This window comes from Prionailurus viverrinus, chromosome D1 (assembly GCF_022837055.1).
Source record: "Prionailurus viverrinus isolate Anna chromosome D1, UM_Priviv_1.0, whole genome shotgun sequence".
Taxonomy (NCBI): domain Eukaryota; kingdom Metazoa; phylum Chordata; class Mammalia; order Carnivora; family Felidae; genus Prionailurus; species Prionailurus viverrinus.
The window spans coordinates 54,455,303-54,475,325 of NC_062570.1; the positions used below are offsets into that span (position 1 = coordinate 54,455,303).

At 44.9% G+C, this 20,023-nt stretch overlaps 1 protein-coding gene across 2 annotated transcripts; it reads left to right on the forward strand.

Moving 5' to 3' along the window:
* The first annotated feature begins 1,270 nt into the window (after nt 1–1,270).
* On the forward strand, nt 1,271–13,279 carry KCTD14 (potassium channel tetramerization domain containing 14). Of its 2 annotated transcripts, XM_047824272.1 has the most exons (3): nt 1,309–1,424; nt 4,029–4,313; nt 7,538–13,279. In XM_047824272.1, exons 2-3 carry the CDS (start codon nt 4,191–4,193, stop codon nt 8,204–8,206), a joined length of 792 nt encoding a protein of 263 aa, XP_047680228.1. In that variant the 5' UTR covers nt 1,309–1,424; nt 4,029–4,190; the 3' UTR covers nt 8,207–13,279. The 2 variants fall into 2 exon arrangements, with proteins under 2 accessions (XP_047680229.1, XP_047680228.1); XM_047824273.1 differs by lacking the exon at nt 4,029–4,313 and having other exon boundaries at nt 1,271–1,424.
* The last annotated feature ends 6,744 nt before the right edge of the window (nt 13,280–20,023 follow it).

Here is a 20,023-nt window from a genome sequence, read left to right on the forward strand (position 1 = left end):
ATTTTTTTTTAAGCTTCCATTTTTAAGTAATCTCTACACCCAACATGGGGTTCAAATCTACAGGCCCAAGATCAAGAGTTGCATGCTCTACGGACTGAGCCAGCCAGGCATCCCTTCCCCTGTTCTTAGCATATTTCATTTGTATGGTACACTTGTTACTGTTAATGAGCCAACACTGATACACTATTATTAACTAAAGCCAATGGCTTATTCATATTTCCTCAGTTTTTACCTAATGTCTATTTTCTTTTCCAGGATCCCATCTAGAATTCCACATTACATTACATTTAGTTGCCATGTTTCTTGGTTGTGACAATTTCTCAGATTTTCCTTGTTTTTAATGACAATTCTTGTTTTGAGAATTATTGGTCAGGTATGTCATGGGATGCCCCTCTATTGGAATTTTTTTAAGTTTATTTATTTATTTTGAGAGAGAGAGAGAGAGAGAGAGAGAGAGAGAGAGAGCAAGCAGGGCGGGGCAGAGAGAGGGAGAGAGACCATCCCAGGCACTGTTAGTGCAGAGCCTGATGTGAAGCTCGAACCCACCAGCTGTGAGATCATGACCTGAGCCTAAATCGGTTGCTTAACCGACTGAGCTACCCAGGTGCCCCGGAATTTGTTTGATGTTTTGTTTTGTTTTGATTTGTTTCATGATTAGATTGGGATTATGGGGTTGAGCAGACGATCACAGAGATAAAGTGCTATTTCCATCACATCACATCAAGGGTACTTACTGTCATCAAAATATGAGTCTTGATGTTGACCTTGATTACCTGGCTGAAATAGGGTTTATCAGTTTTCTCTTTTTTTCCTTTGCACACTATCCTCTTTGGAAGAAAGTCACTATGCATGCACAGACCATACTTTAGGAGTGAGGAGTTACGCCCCGGCCCCTTAGGGGTTTGTTTTAACAAGCAAAATAACCCACACAACAGTTATTTTAGCTCTTTTCATCGTTGGTCATGCTTTGCACTTTTAGCAGCTGATCTGAAGTGGATAAATATCCCACACTGGCCACCAGTATCTCTTGGAGCCCACTTTCCTCGTTTGTAAAATAGGTGTTGTTTATCCACCGTAGGATTGTAGGGAGTAGAAAGTCTCCTGCTGTCAGTGTCAGTTCCCTCCGCCTCCCCCGTTTGGCTGTCTGGGAAGCCCCTCCCACAGAGGGTCAGTGACCAGACTAGGGACTCATGGCAACCCTGTCGGAGCCCAAGTCAACCCCGGGCTCTAACCACACCCTGGACGCACTTTGCCCCACCTGGGGGGCGTGGAGCAAAGGTGCACTTCCGCCAGCCAGCCACAAGTACCTGGCACGTGGCAGGGCTGGGCGCCCAGCTGCCTGCGGGAACGGGAAGATGAGCCTTCCCTCGGGGCCCCGCTCCCTGCGGCTCCACCGGGCCTCGCCCCCCGCGGGCCCGCCGGTGGTGAGTGCGCAGGAGGGGCGGGTGGGTGGGCGGCTTATGCCCCTGTCCCCGCGCCTCTGCCTTCTTTCGCTCCTTCCAGTGACCCCCCGTGCGCCCCTTTGTCGGGGTCTGAGTTCCCTTGCTTCTGGAGGGCCTCTGGCTCGCACTCTTCTCTTCTAGCTGGTTCTGGCTTTGATCGCTCTCCTTAGGCGCAAGGTGCCCCGTCCCCTTCCGGCTCAGTCCAGCCGCTCCTCTTTGACCTCTTTCCTGAGTGGGTGCTTTTGTTGGTCTTCTGTGTTCAGTCTTTGTTTTTAGCTGTTTTCTGCGTGTCTCCTCTTGGTCTCCAGGCTCGTCCTAGTGCACCCCTCTTCCTTTGCCCTTCCTCCTCCCGTGTTTGGGAGAAGACGACCCAACTAAAGGCTGCCTTACCCACCACATCCCCATCCTCTCCAGCCTGCCCCTGCCCACTGGCTGGATCCTGAGTCCTCCAGCTTGCCGGCCTCCTCCTGGGGCTTGGTAGAGGGGAGTTTGCTGGGGAGGAGAAGGGGTGGGGGTGGGATCAGGAAAAGGCCCAGCGCACTTCAGGAGCAGAACATTCTAATCTCCGGTGGCTAGGTGCCATCCTGAAGACTTGTAGGAAGACAAAGCAGATCCAGCAGTGGGGAGACTGTGGCTCTTTCCCATAGGGCAATGGTGACATCACTGTGGTTGACACAGTCACCAGCTCAGTGGTAGGGCCGCCCTAGGTGCTCAATAAATGTCTGCATGAATTACTGAGCAAGAGGGGGAGCCAGCACGGGGCATGATGCCAGGTAGGGAAAGATTGGCTTTTATCAGAATACCAGGCACTCTTATAAATCAGTGCAGCAGGTAAGCTCCAGTCAATTGAACAGCCATTTATCGAGCATCCTGGTGTGCTGAGCCCTGTAACAGGTACTGGTGACATAAAGATGAATCTGGGATAGTCAGCTCTTAGGAACCTTGCAGCTTAATTGGGAATACAGATGAACAAATGGAATTATAAGAGTTAACTACCATGACGACAGAAGTACAGGGCCCTGTAGGATCACAAGGAGACAACCCATCTAGAAAGATTCCTGGAGCAATTAACTTGAAGGATGAGTGGGCTAAGTAAAGGGAATGTGGGCGGCAAATGAGTGAAGTCTTGGGGGCCGTGGGGACCAGCCTGTTCTGGATGGGTGGGAGAGAGAGGTTCTGGTAGCTGATTGCCAGGGCTGCAAAGGACCTTGTAAACCTCATGAAAGAGTCTAGAGTTTATCTGGAAGGGAATGCAAGGTTACCCAAGGGTTTGTTTTATTTATTTTTTACTTTTTAATTTTTTATTAGAAAGAAAGAGCAGGGGAGAGGGGCAGAGAGAGAAAGAGAGAGAGAGAATGTCAAGCAGGCTCCACGTTGAGCATGGAACCTGTCTCAGAGCTGGATCCCACGGACCCTGGGATCATGACCTGAGGCTAAATCAAGACTCTGATGTTCAACGGATTGAGTCACCCAGGTGCCCCTCACCCAAGTGTTTAATGCAGATTAACCAGATCAGATTTGCATTTCAGAAAAATTGCTCTGGTGTTAGAGATTGGACTGGGGGAGGGCAATCAAGGGAGCAGAGGGCTGTGGAATTGACCAGGATTTAGAATCACCAGGACTTGGTTACTGATTATTCGTGTGGGAAGAGGTTAAGGACTGGAGCAGACTGCTAGATTACAACCTGGATTTCTGGCTCAGATGATTGAGATGGGGGACAATGGAAAAGGTCAAGGTTGTGGAGTGGGGAGAGATTTGAGGGACTTGGGGGACATGTGAATGGAGATGTCCCTCCATTGACTCTACTAAGGGTGACCTTAGGAAATGTATGAATGTTTGGCAGGGGGTTTTGCAGGTGTGTAGGGACCCTTTAGACTACAACTGGGTGAAAGCTAGGTCTGATTCGTCCCAGTGCCCTTAGGGAGGGCCAGCTCTGGAGCAAGGGCTCCTAAAGACTGGCTTTAGGAGACAGGCTGAGCCTGAGAGAGTCTTTCTTACCCGGGAATGCTCCTTCAGGGTGATTGGTAGAAAAGGTGGGGCAGAGGGGCCACAAAAATGGGCAGATGGTCCAGAAGAGGGGCGGAAAAGAAGTCTTTATCTGCTAGAAACATACTGTAGTATTTGTGGATGAGGTAGGAGGTCTTGGATTTCCAAAGAAACTGGGAGAGTTTGGGGAAAAAAAGGAGGGAAACAAGGGACAGAACTAAGAAGTTCGGGAACAAGACCGAGGTCTTATTTGGTAAACAAATGGGGCTGAGGATATCAGGGCAGGAAGCTGTTTTGTGAAGCATCTGGAAATGAGCTTCAGAAACAACACTTGAAGTGATTGGACTCATTAGACTTTCAGAGCTGGAGAGGCTTAGAGCTCTCTTCGTCCATTTTGCCTCCCTATTTCATAGATAACTAGGCTTAGGCCCACAGAAGAAAGTGAGGGGCCCCAGGCACATCGCTAATTACTGGCAGCAGTGGGACTGGATGTCTGGAGGAGTAGGACACCCATTCTGTACTGGAGTCAGACTTACAGGGGTTTGAATGCAGCTCTGACTTCACTTCCCAGCTATGTGACCCATCTTTCTGACCTCATAGGGGGACCTCCAGAGCACCTGTGAGCTTTCAGTGGTACAGGAGTGATGATGAAGCACATGGATCCATTCAAGGGTTAAAGTCTGCAACTTTGCGTTTAACTGCCTGCTTCACAGAGCCACCTCAGGGTTAACCAAACATCCTTGCCGAGGGGCCTTGAGGTTTATGGGAGAAAGAGGAAGTCACAGGTTCTGGGTTTATTTTTCTCCTGGCTGTATTGTTTGGCTGCTGTCAGAATGCATCCACTCCGTCTCCCTTCTCCACTCCAGCCGGCAAAGCTGTCCCCTGGTAAGAGCTGTTGCCATGGCAACTCAGTTCTTCCCCCCATTAGTTTGGCTGCCTCTGGCTCTCTTTAGTCCAGTACTTCAATCTTAGGGGTAGAGCCCACAGACAAGTTGAGGATGAAGTCACACCTAAATGAGAACCAAGGACATTCCTGAATCCTGTCACTACTCCTGGCTCTGCAAAGACCTGTGGCACAATCTCTGGGTGGAAATGCAGCTTTCCCTCTGACGCTGCACCCATCTTTTCTGCGGCTGCAGCATCACACCGCCTAGGAAACCTTCCCTGACAACCTCCAGCGCACATCCACGCGGAGAGCCTTTGAGTCTCCCCTCTCAGCACCTGCACGTTTCAGCAGTCTGTTTCCCTCTCTCCTTTGTGAACTCCTCGAGGGCGGGGACTGTGTCCTATTCATCTGCTCAGGAGGAGGCTTGAAAGTAAGAGGTCCTCTCTACCTTTTTTATTTTTTTAAGTTTATTTATTTCTCTTGAGAGACAAGCAGGGGAGGAACAGAGAGAGGCTGAGAGAGAGAATCCCAAGCAGGCTGGGCACCATCAACGCAGAGCCCAATGTGGGGCTCGAACACATGAACCATGAGATCATAACCTGAGCTGAAATCAAGACTTGGTTGCTCAACAGACTGAGCCACCCAGGGCCCCCTCTTTTTCAAATGACTGAATAATTAAGGGAGTGAAGAGTGGAGGTATTTAAAGGTTGAGCACTAATTGATGTAATGACTAAGAGCACATGCTTTGGGGTAAATTGGTCCTGAGTTTAAGTTCTGAGATCATCACTTAATAGCAAGTTGATTTAGGCAATTTGCTTCAGCCCCTTAATTCTTAGTTTCTTCATCTGTAAAATGGGGATTTAATACATTCTTCACAGGAGCACTGTGAAGACTGAGTTAGGAATTGAATGCAAAGCACTTTGCACAGTCACTAGACTATGAGGGGAGAGACTGTCCTGCTTGTTCCTCACTGTGCACCAGGTATCTGGCACATCCGTATTTTAGTGACCAAGTGTGTGAATTTAATTTTATTATTTTTTTACGTTTATTTATTTATTTTGAGAGAGAGAGAGAGAGAGAGAGAATGAGGGAGGGGCAGAGAGAGGGAGAGAGAGACAATCCCAAGCACCATCATTGCAGAGCCAGACTCAGGGCTCAGACTCACAAACCGTGAGATCATGACCTGAGCCGAAATCAAGAGTTGGACGCTTAACTGACTGAGCCATCCAGGATCCCTGTATTTTTTTATTATTATTTTTAAATTTTTTTTAACTTTTTTTTTTTTATTTATTTTTGAGACAGAGAGAGACAGAGCATGAACGGGGGAGGAGCAGAGAGAGAGAGAGACACAGAATCAGAAGCAGGCTCCAGGCTCCGAGCCATCAGCCCAGAGCCCGACGCGGGGCTGGAACTCACGGACTATGAGATCGTGACCTGAGCTGAAGTCAGACGTTTAACCGACTGAGGCACCCAGGAGCCCCTTTATTATTATTTTTAATGTTTACTTATTTTTGAGAGAGAGAACACACATACCTGTGGGTGCGTACACGTGAGGGCATGCGCCAGTGGGGGAGGGGCAGAGAGAGGGGACAGGGGATCCGAGCTGTGAGCACAGAGCCCGATGTGGGGCTTAAACCCATGAACCGTGAGATCATGACCTGAGCCGAAGTTGGAGGCTTAACCAACTGAGCGACCCAGGTGCCCTGAGTGAATGAATTTTAAATAAGCAGAGTTATTCAGGAAGCTGGTTTGTAAGGATAACAATTAGTGTATCACCTCACATATAATAATCTGGTATTTTTGTTAGGTCTGTTGGCAGCACTTAGTATTCCCTAAACGCATCCTGACTCTGTCTGTTTCCACGTCCCCCTCTGTGCTTGCCTGTGGGCATCCCGAGGCAGGTACCATGTGCATCTTAACCACATCCTTAGTGCTCATCTCAAGGTTTGGCATTGAGAAGAGGCCTCTAAAAATTCCATTGACCAGCTAAACCTAACTTCCATTGACACCACACTTTACAGTTTATGAGGCAATTTTATACCCATTGTATCCAGTGTTACTGACCTTTTCAGCACCAAGAATATTCCTGTTATTTAACCCCCACCGGCCCACATTCTGAAACACATCTATCAAACAAATTCCCTTAGTTAATTAATCAAAGTCATGCCAACCGCTAATAGGAACTTCTGACCTACATTAAATAAGATTTTTTATTCCCTGGGTGGCGCCTGGGTGGCTCAGTCTGTTGAGTGTTGACTCTTGATTTCAGCTCAGGTCATGGGAACGAGCCCTGCGTTGGGCTCCGTGCTGAGCATGGAGCCTGCTTGGGATTCTCTTTCTCTCCCACTGCCCCTCTCCCTCACTCGTGAACTCTCTCTCTCTCTAAAATAAAAAATAAATAAAAGAATGTGTATCCCCAACGCCCACCATGGGGTGTGGACATGTAGGAAGTACCCAAGAAATGCTTCCTGTATGCAATGAATACATGTATGGTTTCTTTTTTTTTTTTTTTTTTATGAAATTTATTGACAAATTGGTTTCCATACAACACCCAGTGCTCATCCCAAAAGGTGCCCTCCTCAATACCCATCACCCACCCTCTCCTCCCTCCCACCCCCCATCAACCCTCAGTTTGTTCTCAGTTTTTAAGTCTCTTATGCTTTGGCTCTCTCCCATTCTAACCTCTTTTTTTTTTTTTTCCTTCCCCTCCCCCATGGGTTCCTGTGAAGTTTCTCAGGATCCACATAAGAGTGAAACCATATGGTATCTGTCTTTCTCTGTATGGCTTATTTCACTTAGCATCACACTCTCCAGTTCCATCCACGTTGCTACGAAAGGCCATATTTCATTTTTTCTCATTGCCACGTAATATTCCATTGTGTATATAAACCACAATTTCTTTATCCATTCATCAGTTGATGGACATACATGTATGGTTTCTTAGCCTCTCTGAGGCTATATATAATCTTAGATCTGAGCCTTGGGAACCTTGGGAACTTCTGACTTCACAACACCTCCATATCCCCATTTTAGAAATGAGGAAATGGGCCCAGGGAGGGAAAAAGCCTTGCCCAAGGCCACAGACTTTGTGAGCATTGTCACTGGGACTTGCTTCCCTAGCGGCGTCTTGGACTAATATCCTTTAGTATTCTGTCGATGAAAATAAGCCACGAGCTCCCTGGAGGTGGCGCTGTTGGTTTCACTCTGCCTCTTGTGCCCTCAGGTATCTCCCGTCGTGGAGCTTAACGTAGGAGGCGAGTTGTACACCACCACCGTGAGCACCCTGAGAAAAGTCCCGGGTTCAAAGCTGGCAGAGATGTTCTCCAGCTCCACTAAGGCCTGCCTAGATGCAGAAGGCCGCTTCTTCATCGATCGTCCCGGCACTTATTTCGGACCCGTCCTGGACTACCTGCGCAGCGAGCAGCTGCCCACACAGCACATCCCGGAGGTGTACCGTGAGGCGCAGTTTTACGAAATCAAGCCTTTGGTCAAGCTCTTGGAGGACACGCCGCAGATCTTTGGTGAGCAGGTGGCTCGGAAGCAGTTCCTGCTGCGGGTGCCCGCCTACAGCGAGAACCTGGAGCTCATGGTGCGCTTGGCACGCGCCGAGGCCGTGGCGGCACGCAGCTCCACAGTGCTGGTGTGCGTGGTGCGCACTGAAGAAGAGGCAGCCCAGTGCGCAGAGGCCCTGCGCGTCTTCGAGTTTGAAAAGAAGTCGGTTGTCAAGTTTGGACCTTGGAAGGCAGCCCCGCAGGTCAAGGACCTCCTGGACTGCGTGAAGATGGACATTGCAGCCCAGGGGTACCAGGTATACTATGAACACTACTCCGAGAGAACATTACGGGCCAAGTATTTGAATTACTTTTATACATTCCTCTTCATCTGGTGGTGATCCCCAGGGGCCAGGGGCAGAGGCAGTGTGTTATGGGTTCTGGTGGGACTTATGAAATTGAAAATTGCCTTCAAAAGCCATCTTCCAGGGGAGCCTCGGTGGCACAGTCGCTAAGCGTCGGACTTGAGCTCAGGTCATGATCTCACAGTCCATGAGTTTCAAGCCCCCCTTCAGGCTCTGTGTGGACTCAGAGCCTGGAGCCTGCTTCAGATTCTGTGTCTCCCTCTCTTTTTGCCCCTCCCCTGCTGGTGCTCTGTCTCTCTCTCTCTCTCTCTCTCTCTCTCGCAAAAATAAATAAACATTAAAAAAAAGTTTTTAAAAAGCCATCTTCCTTTAATTTCATAAACAAACATCAAACAGTTTCTAAGGTGGTCTAGGAGGCTGGCCCCCTAATAATTGTCTATCCCCCTGCTGAGAATTTTGTGCTCACTGCAACTGACTCCACTGTGCTTGCCTCATGAGGTGCAGCTGCTTCCTCTTTAAAGCCTCACCTACCTGCCAGACGCTTCCAGTCAAGTCCAAAACAAGGCTGAGGTGAGTTGGAATGTTTTGACAATGCTTTGGCTGGAGATGTGGGATGATAACAGGAAAATAACAGGATACCACTGACCTAGATAATACGATCCGAAAATACAATCTACTCAGCCTCAGCTTGTGGTCTAATCCTTTAGCCCTGTTATGTGCTTTCACGAGGAAGATGCCAAGTTCATACCTATGGTAGACGCCACTCAGATCTCCCTTTTCCAAATGCTGTGTTGACTGCTGTAGCTTCACAGCTGTTTTCTCTAGAGCAGTGATTCTCAAAAGTGTGGTCCCTAGACCAGCAGCATCAGCAATACCTGGGAGCTTCTTAGAAATACAAATTCTCTGGCCCCCACCCTTGACCTACTGAATCAGAAACAGTGTTGGCCCAACAGTCTGTTTTAATAAGCCCTCCAGGTGATTCTGATGCACCCTAATTTTGAGATCTGCTCTGGAAAAGAATTGCCATCTTGCTTGTGTAGAGATAGAGAAGACTGAGCCCTTACCTCAAAGGAGGAATCAATTCTGGTGCAGTTCCTGTTCTGGGCCTCCTTGTGGGATCAGGTGAAGTCAGTCCTCATTTGAGGCCACATTCTGTTTGTTTGTTTTTAACATTTATTTATTATTGAGAAACAGAGCATGAGCATGGGAGGGGCAGAGAGAAGGGGAGACACAGACTCTGAAGCAGGCTCCAGGCTCTGAGCTGTCAGCACAGAGCCTGATGCGGGGCTCGAACTCACAAATCATGAGATCATGACCTGAGCCGAAGTCGGACGCTTAACCGACTGAGCCATCCAGGCGCCCCTTGACGCCACGTTCTTAATTAGGATTCTTCTTCTGCTGTATCCTACTTCTCTCCCTTTCCCCTGAGAGCACATCCCCAATATACCACTTGCACAGAGTCTCTGTTTCAGGCTCTGCTTCTCAACCTGACAGTAACAGAACTCTAAGGAGGACATGGGTAGACATTCAATCTTTTCCAAGTCCAAGTCTGGGAGAGACAACCCCCTTCCTCTCCTGCCTGCTAGGGTGACCATCTGTCCTCAAGATCAAGGTTAATTTTCAGGGTTTAAGGAATTACTACTATCAGGGAGTTTAATTTTAAACATAATTGCTCAGAATGGTCATTTTTTCTTATTTTCAAAAATTTCCCCATGTTTTCCTTTTGGTATTTAATATGGCTGCCAATTTTAAGTGGAAAAATCCTGAATATTTGAACTTTTTATCATGAACCATTTCATTATTTATCAAGAACCTGAAAAAAAAAGTTTATACTCTTTGGTCAGTAATTACATTTATGAGATTAGATTCCCAGGAGATACTCTTTTCCATAAGAACTAAATAGGATTGCTTAAAATCTCAATTTTGTGAATTCTGAAAAGGTCAATGTCCTCCTGAAGATTTCTGCATATTCCCGGAGGGTTTGTTTTCTTATGGTCCGTTCTGGTTCTCTGCTTCTGCTGGATTCATGGATCATCTAGATGTCTTCAGCTTGTTGTTGCTGTTCTATACGATGCTCACCCAGGTTGAACACTCCTATCTTTTTCTTAATTTTTACAAATGCTGCTTCCACAAGCCATTTGTGAACGTAGCAGACTGTGGCAAATGCAGGCAAATAAAATGGAGGTAGTTTACAAGACAGAAATGCAAATAACTTCAAACTGAGAGTATTCGACACATCTGTTCTTAAAAAATCTCAGTCACCCCCATCACTAGGAACTTTTCACTAGTAGATTGTGTTTGTTTCCTGTTTTTTTTTTCCCTCCCTGTTCTTGCCATGCTTCTCTGTAGGTGGGAGTAATCTTCCCCACCCCACTGACTTCATGCTTGGCTTCATGACCTAATCTGGCCAATGGAATATGCATGGAAGTGACTGTGCCAATCCCAAATTCAGGCTTTAGAAGCATGCCAAGTTTCCATCAGCCCTCTTGTGTTCTTGTCATTTACCAGGAGAAGACCACGTTCCAGTTTAGCTGCCTCTTTTATTGCTTTGGCTGTAGCCTGCATGCATGCCCATAGGATCTCACTCTCTTCCTGAACGATTTACCAAATTATTGTATTAAACAAAGGCAATTTCAACATTCCCTCCCCAATCCCAATCCATAATACAGTTAAGATAACATACTATTTTTATCCCACTTAAATTATAAAAGCAAAACAATGGGAAATAAGTCAAGTGTATTGTATTACATCTATATAATGCAATGTTATACAGCAATTAAAATTATATTTATAGAGGCTTAAAATTATTGGGGAGGAGAATACTCATTTAATTCAATGCAATTTAATTTAATTTGTGCTCCAAAAAAGGACTTATGGTGGTGGGGTTTACAGGACTATGAAAAAAAGAAATATCCAAAAATATATTAATTAAAAGTACATAAATTAAGTGGAAACTCTTAGTTGCCTACCCAATAATACCATCTCCCCCTTTCTTGTTTCCTAATAGGAGAAGCAAAATAGTAAAGCACATTAATAATGTTCAAAAAATGATCTCTGGCCATATGCAGGGGTATATGACACTTTTCTGATCTATTGGGATTAACTAAAGAAAATTAGAGTCAAAGGAGGAAAACTTAAAACTGAATGGTAAATATAACTGTCATTATGATCCGAAGGAAAACATAAAGACTGAACCCTGTGAGATTGCCCTCATGGAGGCACCCTAGTTCATAGCTCTAGCCTGGTTTTCACGTCTACATTGTTCTCCTAGAGGACTTTTTTTTTTTTTTAATCCTCTATTGATTATCCCATCCTCTCCTACTCCCCTCGCCATCCATTTCTGCTCTGTTCAGTGTCCTCGAAATCTGATCCCTAGGTACTGCATGCCCAAGCCCCTTCCTGGTTGTCCAAAGACTTGGGAAGTACTAGAATGAAAGATCCATGATAACAAAGCCTGGGGAGTCTGTGTGTGGATGGACCTCTTCGAGTGGGGAAAATATTTGTGTTTCTTAAAAATGGCCACTAGAGGGCACCCATTCTAGAAGAGGCTCTCAAAAAATAAATGGACTCGACCATCTAACCTCTGGATGTCAGTCAGCCTCTTTTTCCAGCTCCCAAGTGCTTGCTAAATAGAATCATGAAAAAGGTGGCCATGATGGCTATGAATGGGCTCTACAATATAGATTTCCTCTTACCAAAGCCAGTCTGGCTCCTGATGGATGTCCAACAGCAGATACCAACACTGAGCTCCTGATACAGTATTATTCCTGGGGAGGGGGAGAGTGAGGAAACTAGACACTTCTTGGTGATAGGTTGATTGCACTGTAAATCAGTTAGCTAGACTGCTCTGTAACAAACTGTTGGAAGCAACACTGACATTTCTAAGCAAATGGCATTGACACCTTTGTTTGACGATGTTTGCAAAACTTCTTAGGGGTAAGGAGATATACTTACAATACAAAAGTATAAATAAATAATAGTAATAAAGTTAATGAAGTTGGTATCACCGTCCAATCCTGGAGCTATCTCAAGATGAGTTAAAAAAAAATGTCTCCCACTGAGTTGGAAGGCAGATTTGTTTTCTGACCAGTATGATAAAGTCTCTCTCCAGAGGGCAGGTTTGCTAGCATTCCTCTCTTAAGATTGAGGGTTTCCTAAGCTCCGTGTTCTTCATCTGTGTTGCAGATCTATTGTGTGCATGACATTTACCTGCATCACCTCCATGGTGCTTGGGGAGCAAAGGGAACCAATGAAAACATGAAATTCATGCTACCTGCTATCATGTGAATAATAAACTATCTAGATCCATTTGGACTTGTCTCCTTACCAACTGAACCTATGTGTCAAATCAACTTAGCATCTTAGGGACTGTCTGACCACATGAAAACCTCCTGACCCCCGAACTTAGTGCCTTAAGGTTATAATCATATAAGGTTTTGCTCACAAAACTACAGATTGGGCAATTCTTCTGGTCTTGGTTGGGCTCCCTCATGCATCTGTAGTCAGATGGTGGATCAGCTGGGGTGGGCTGGTCTAAGATGGCCTCAGCGGGGTCAGCTTGGCTTGTTCCATCTGGTCACTCATTATTCAGCAGACTTGAGTGCACTTATTCTCATGGCAATGGTAGGGTTCCAAAATCAAACAAAAGGCCTGGGGATGCTTAATTGACTGAGCTACCCAGGCACCCCCAGAGATTCCAGCTCTTAATGGAAGCAGCTTCAAGGATGGATTTCAGAGGGTACACATACAGAGAGGGGGAGTATCAGAGTCATTTTTGCAATCATTCTACCACATACTGGATCCTTTCCATCAGGGAGGGAGTGGTGATTGGTCCTCACAGGAGTAGATACATATTCCAGATTTAGATTTGGCTTTCCTGCTGCTATAGATTGGATTCGTGTGTCCCTGCCACCCCCTACCCTGCCCCAAATTCATGTGTTGAGATCCTAATCTGCATTGTCATAGTTATTCCAAAGGTGGGGCCTTTGGGAGATAATTAAGTCATGAGGTAGAATCCTAATGAATGAAATTTGTGGGTTTTTTTTGTTTGTTTTGTTTTGTTTTTGAGCAGCAGGCAAAAGTTTATTACAGTATAAAATTAGAAAGGAAGAATAGTATGAAAGCTCTCTTTGCAGAGAGGGGATATTTGAAAGTGAATGCCCCTCTTTTTTTTTTAATTAAAAAATTTTTTTTAATTTTCTTTTTTTTTTTTTTGAGAGAGAGAGAGAGAGAAACAGAGCGTGACTGGGGGAGGGGCAATGAGGGAGGCACAGAATCCGAAGCAGGCTCTAGGTTCTGAGCTGTTGGCACAGAGCCTGACACAGGGCTCGAACTCATGAACCATGAGATCATGACATGAGCCAAAGTTGGACACTTAACCAACTGAACCACCCAGGTGCCTCTTTTTTAAATTTTTAAAAGTTTATTTTTTTTGTTTGAGAGTAAGAGAGTGAGCAGGGGAGTGGCAGAGAGAGAGAGAGAGAGAATCCCAAGCAGGCTCCAGGCTGTCAGAGCAGAGCCCAATGCAGGGCTCAAACTCATGAACTGTGAGATCACGACCTGCGACGAAACCAAGAGTTGGATGCTTAACCGACTGAGCCACCCAGGCACCCCAGGATTAGTATTCTTATAGAAGAGACCCTAGAGAGCTCCGTTGCCTCTTCTGCCATGTGTGTACACGGCAAGAATACAGCTGTCTATGAACTAGAAAGTGAGCTCTTGCCTGATGGTGAATCTCTCTATACCTTGATCTTGGGCTTCTCAGCCTCCAGAACTGTGAGAAATAAATTTCTGTTTATAAGCCATTTCGTTTGTAGTATTCTGTTATAGTAGCTTATATCTATCTATCTATCTATCTATCAGTCATCTCCTATGGTTCTGGTTCCCTGGAAAACCCTAATAACGCTTAACTGTGATGTTTTTGCCAACCCTACTATTCATGGGTATCTTATGAATTTTCATGGACATTGCTTTGCACTAAGGAACTTATTTTATGATGAAAGAATTATAGGGGTGCCTGGGTGGCTCAGTAGGTTGAGGGACTGACTTTGGCTCAGGTCATGATTTCACCACTTGTAGGTTTGAGCCCCACGTTGGGCTTTGTGCTGACAGCTTGAAGCCTGGAGCCTCCTTCAGGTTCTGTGTCTCCCTGTCTCTCTCTCTGCCCCTCCCCCACTTTCTGTTTCTGCCCCTCCCCCACTCTCTCTCTCTCTGTCTCAAAAATGAGTAAACATTAAAAAAAATTTTTTTTGCAAAGAAATTCTTTAGTTTTCTTAGGTACCCCACCACTCAGATGTAGCTGCTATGATAAAAACAGTGTAATGACCTTTTGCAGACTCACTTATGGGGCTAGCTGAGAGATAAAACATTGTGAATTTGGGGTGCTGTTTTACAGATTTGAGGTATATACCTTATACCAATAGCTAAAATTTAGTACCGTTTCTCCCACAGTTAGAATACATAGGTCTAGGGACTAAGGAGAGGAGGTAAGAGTGGTTCTTGTCATTTTTACACCTAATGACTCATTTATGAATTCTATTCAGAGGGTTTGGAGTATTTAGTTCCCAAGGGAGGAACAGTTCCACCAAAGAACATTGTCATTGTTCTATTACATTATAACATGTGATGAGACTGCCTCCTGGTCATTAGGAGCTCTTCTTGCTGAGCCAAAAGCAGAGAAGGAGTTATTATCTGAGTGAGTAACCCCAATTTCCTAGGAAATTGGGTTGCTGTTACACAATGGGGACAGGGAAGACTGTTTGAAGCTTAAAGGATTCACTGAGGTGTCTCATTCTATTCCCATATGCAATAATGAAGTCAAATGAAAATATCATCAATTCAATAAATACAGTTTTTCATTTCAATATTAAAGAATGTGGAATGGGGGCACCTGGCTGGCTCAGTTGGTGGAGTGTGCAACTCTTGATCTCAAGGTTGTGAGTTTGAGTCCCACATTAGGTATAGAGATTGATTAAACATTTTAAAAAATATTTTTAAAAAATGTGGAATATTCTTGTTTCTATACTAGTCTGGTCCCAGTTTCCCCCTGTATTCAGTTTACTCTCAATATAAACTGAATTTTCTTTCATTTTCTGAGTGCACCCAACTCCTTCCTGCAGCCATATCTAATAATAATGATGTTAGTACTTTTAATAATTGATGCTTAGATGCACATTTAACATCTCTGAAATCAGGACACATCTAAGATTGCTGTTGGTCAATTGTTCATGTGTAGATTGGGTCATGGCAGTTCATGTTTTCATCACTTCCATTGAGTTCTGCATCTGTTGTCTTTAATTGCCATTTAATGAGTCTTCAAAGAGATTACCCTATAATTTGCATTGAAATGAAAAGTTTTAATGTGCACGGAAAGGCATGGAAACACAGCAGTATGACATAGGATACAAATCTACATGTAAATAAGTTTAAAAGGGCTCTTTCAGTAAATATACATAACAAATTAAGCAATAAGAAACCACTGGTTTTAATTTTAGGATTTTTTTTTACTTCTTGATTCTTTTCATTTCTTAACATTTTTCTTAAATTTTTTATGTGTTACCTAAAATAATGGTTTGTTGGCACAAAAACAGACACATAGACCAATGGAATAGAATAGAAACCCCAGAACTAGACCCACACACGTATGGCCAACTCATCTTTGACAAAGCAGGAAAGAACATCCAATGGAAAAAAGACAGCCTCTTTAACAAATGGTGTTGGGAGAACTGGACAGCAACATGCAGAAGGTTGAAACTAGACCACTTTCTCACACCATTCACAAAAATAAACTCAAAATGGATAAAGGACCTAAATGTGAGACAGGAAACCATCAAAACCTTAGAGGAGAAAGCAGGAAAAGACCTCTCTGACCTCAGCCGTAGCAATCTCTTACTCGACACATCCCCAAAGGCAAGGGAATTTAAAGCAAAAGTGAATTACTGGGACCTTATGAAGATAAAAAGCTTCTGCACAGCAAAGGAAACAACCAACAAAACTAAAAGGCAACCAACGGAATGGGAAAAGATATTTGCAAATGACATATCGGACAAAGGGCTAGTATCTAAAATCTATAAAGAGCTCACCAAACTCCACACCCGAAAAACAAATAACCCAGTGAAGAAATGGGCAGAAAACATGAATAGACACTTCTCTAAAGAAGACATCCAGATGGCCAACAGGCACATGAAAAGATGTTCAGCGTCGCTCCTCATCAGGGAAATACAAATCAAAACCACACTCAGGTATCACCTCACGCCAGTCAGAGTGGCCAAAATGAACAAATCAGGAGACTATAGATGCTGGAGAGGATGTGGAGAAACGGGAACCCTCTTGCACTGTTGGTGGGAATGCAAATTGGTGCAGCCGCTCTGGAAAGCAGTGTGGAGGTTCCTCAGAAAATTAAAAATAGACCTACCCTATGACCCAGCAATAGCACTGCTAGGAATTTATCCAAGGGATACAGGAGTACTGATGCATAGGGGCACTTGTACCCCAATGTTCATAGCAGCACTCTCAACAATAGCCAAATTATGGAAAGAGCCTAAATGTCCATCAACTGATGAATGGATAAAGAAATTGTGGTTTATATACACAATGGAATATTACGTGGCAATGAAAAAAATGAAATATGGCCTTTTGTAGCAACGTGGATGGAACTGGAGAGTGTGATGCTAAGTGAAATAAGCCATACAGAGAAAGACAGATACCATATGGTTTCACTCTTATGTGGATCCTGAGAAACTTAACAGGAACCCATGGGGGAGGGGAAGGAAAAAAAAAAAAAGAGGTTAGAGTGGGAGAGAGCCAAAGCATAAGAGACTGTTAAAAACTGAGAACAAACTGAGGATTGATGGGGGGTGGGAGGGAGGGGAGGGTGGGTGATGGGTATTGAGGAGGGCACCTTATGGGATGAGCACTGGGTGTTGTATGGAAACCAATTGGTCAATAAATTTCATATATATATAAAAAAATAAAAAAAATAAAATAATGGTTTGTTTTACTGGCATTGCTGGCAGCTTAGATTAGATAGAATATAGTAATGATATAATAGCTGCTAACATTTATTGAAGGCACTGTTTGTAAGTGCTTTTCATTTTACTCAACACATTTGTATATGTGGTAGTCTCTGTGGTCTGGGATGCCTTTCTTTCTTGAAAATTCACTATTTAAAAAAATTTTTTTTTATATTTTAGGGGCACCAAGGTGGCTCAGTTGGGTAAGCGTCCAACTTCGGCTCAGGCCATGATCTCATAGTTCATGGGTTTGAGCCCCGCATTGGGCTCTGTGCTGACAGCTCAGAGCTTGGAGCCTGCTTTGTCTCCCTCTCTCTCTGCCCCTCCCTTGCTCATGCTCTGTCTCTATCTCTCTCTCAAAAATAAACATTAAAAAATGTTTAAATTTTTTTTTATATTTTAGAGAGAGAGAGAGAGTTTGAGAGAATGCAAGCAGGAGAGAGGGACAGATAGAGAGAGAGAATCCTAAGCAGTCTCCACACTCAGCACAGAGCCCCTGATGTGGGGCTCGATCCCACAAGCCTGGGATCATTACCTGAGCTGAAATCAAGAGTTGTACACTCAACCAAGTGGTGCCCCCCAAATTCACTATTTTAAAGCCAGCACAAAAATCATTTCCTCTGTACTTCCATGAGGCATTGTAGGAATGGAAAATTTTTCTTCCCTTCTAGTTTCTTTGGCTGGCCTATTAATTGAATTGACATAAGGCAGATCAACAGGAGAAAAACAAATTTTATATGTACAGGAGCCCCAAAGACATGAGATCCAAAGACAGTTAGGCAATTGAGGCTTATATGACATCCTGAGCTAGAGAAAAGGGGAAGAGGTCTGCAGCTTCCTTAAGAGGAGAAAGACAATTCACAGAAAGATGAGAGAGCAAATGTCTGGTGAACAAATGTTTGCCATGCTATGCAGATTAAGTCTTTCCAATAAAACATTATCTTTGGTATTAGCACTCTCCTGGTACAGGCCCTCTAAATTCTTGTAGGAAGTTAAGGGGACGGTAAACAGCCCTTCCTGAGTCTGTTGCACCTAGATTATCTTCAGTTAGAAATAATCCACATACCAAAATGTCTTATTTTGGGGTCATTATTCTGCTTCGCCCCCCCCCCCCCATCCTGAGGAAGTTAGTAGGTGTGTTTGAATCACATTCCTCTTATCCAAGGACAATTTTGATGAAGTGGGGGAGGAGGGGTCCAGAGCCAAGGACCAAGAAGGAATTCTTGAAGACATCTTTGGTGCAAAAAGGTGATTTTATTAAAGCACAGGGACAGGACCTGTGGGCAGGAGGAGCTGCACTGGGGTCATGATGGGTAACTCATTATACACCCTCAGGTTGGGAGGTGGTCAGGGATAGAGTAAGTCTCTAAGGAATTTTGGAAGCAACGTTTCCAGGATCTTGAGGGGCTAGCTGGTGCTAGGGAAACACCGTTTATTGCCGATTAGTAAAACCTCAGTCATGAGACCCTTCGGATGTATATTGGGGGGGCATAAGCTTGGAGTATGATTTCAAGGATATATCTTCAGGCAGTTGAGATACAGGAAGACTTACAGGATCCTTAAGGTTGGGATAATGTTAGGCTAAGATCCTCTTTTGCTCCTAGCAAAGTGTTATCATCCAGGCAGCTGGGCTTCTAGACGGAGGTCACTCTGCTGGCTTCAAGGACTTGTCAATGGGTTTATAGGCAGTAAGGGAATTTAATTTTTCATTTGCCTTAGGTTCCCACATTAACATGGCAAACACTTAAACCCCTTTTCTTTGTTCTTGGGTAGCCAGGAGTGTCTGAGGAGTACCACCTGGAGGGGAATGGGGCTGCTGTTGGCTTGTATTTTGCCCTCAGTTTGTTCCATGCTCACTCATCACTTTGATCTCTAATTATTAGTTTGGGTGTCTCTTCTCCAAGTTACACTATAGGACCTTGAGGGTAAAGACCATCTTTTACGTGTTTTGGGGTCTTCTGTATTTACCACAGCCTGCTTTTTCTAAGCATCCACATGAAAGAAGGAAACAATGAACAGCTAAAGTTTAATGAAAGAGGTAAAACTTGACCTTGGGTTCCACTTACACGTGAAATACATCTTACAGTCTGCCGAATGTTTCTGCATTATCTCATTCCATTGTCACTACATCTAGATCAGGTTAGGTGTGAGCACATTTGTAGTTGATGCTCTTTGCTCATTATGTGCCAGTCATAGTCTGAAACTTTGGTGCTTGACCCTTGACCTCAGGATTCTTTCCACTCTCCCTAAGCTATCAGAGGAAGGTTTGATTCCTTAAAGAAGGGTAAATTTCAAACAACTGGAATGAGAGAGCAAGAAAAAAAATCCCATGCCAGGAGAGGGGTGGCACACAGAAAAGGAGAGCTCGATAAAGCTACAAGCAGCAAACGTGAACGGCAAAGGACGATGGGAACGCCAGCTGGGCCTCTTTTCCCAGATCGCTCAAGTGAAAGTCCTCACGCAGCTCCAGTTTTGCCTCTAGCTCTGGATCATCTAGCCTCTGCCCTTTCTCTATATACTTCCACCCTCCTTTAGCTCGGCTTGCCAGTCTTTCGACCACCTGCAAGCCCCCAAAGGCTCCCATTGGCTCCTCCACCCTTCCAATCCAGTCTCCTCCCACCAGAGGCACCGCCCCCTCACGCTGCGCCTTCTTTTTCGTTCCGCAGGGGCCGGAGGTGTAGGCGGACAAATTGGGCTGCACCGCAGCAGGGCAGTCAAGCAGCCGGAAGAGGCCTCTCTTTCCCAGAGCCCCACTGCCTTGTGGGACTGTGGCGAGTTCCTCAGGCCTAGACAAGTTTTCCGGATTCCATCACCGCCCCACCCCCCCCACCCCGCCTCCCTT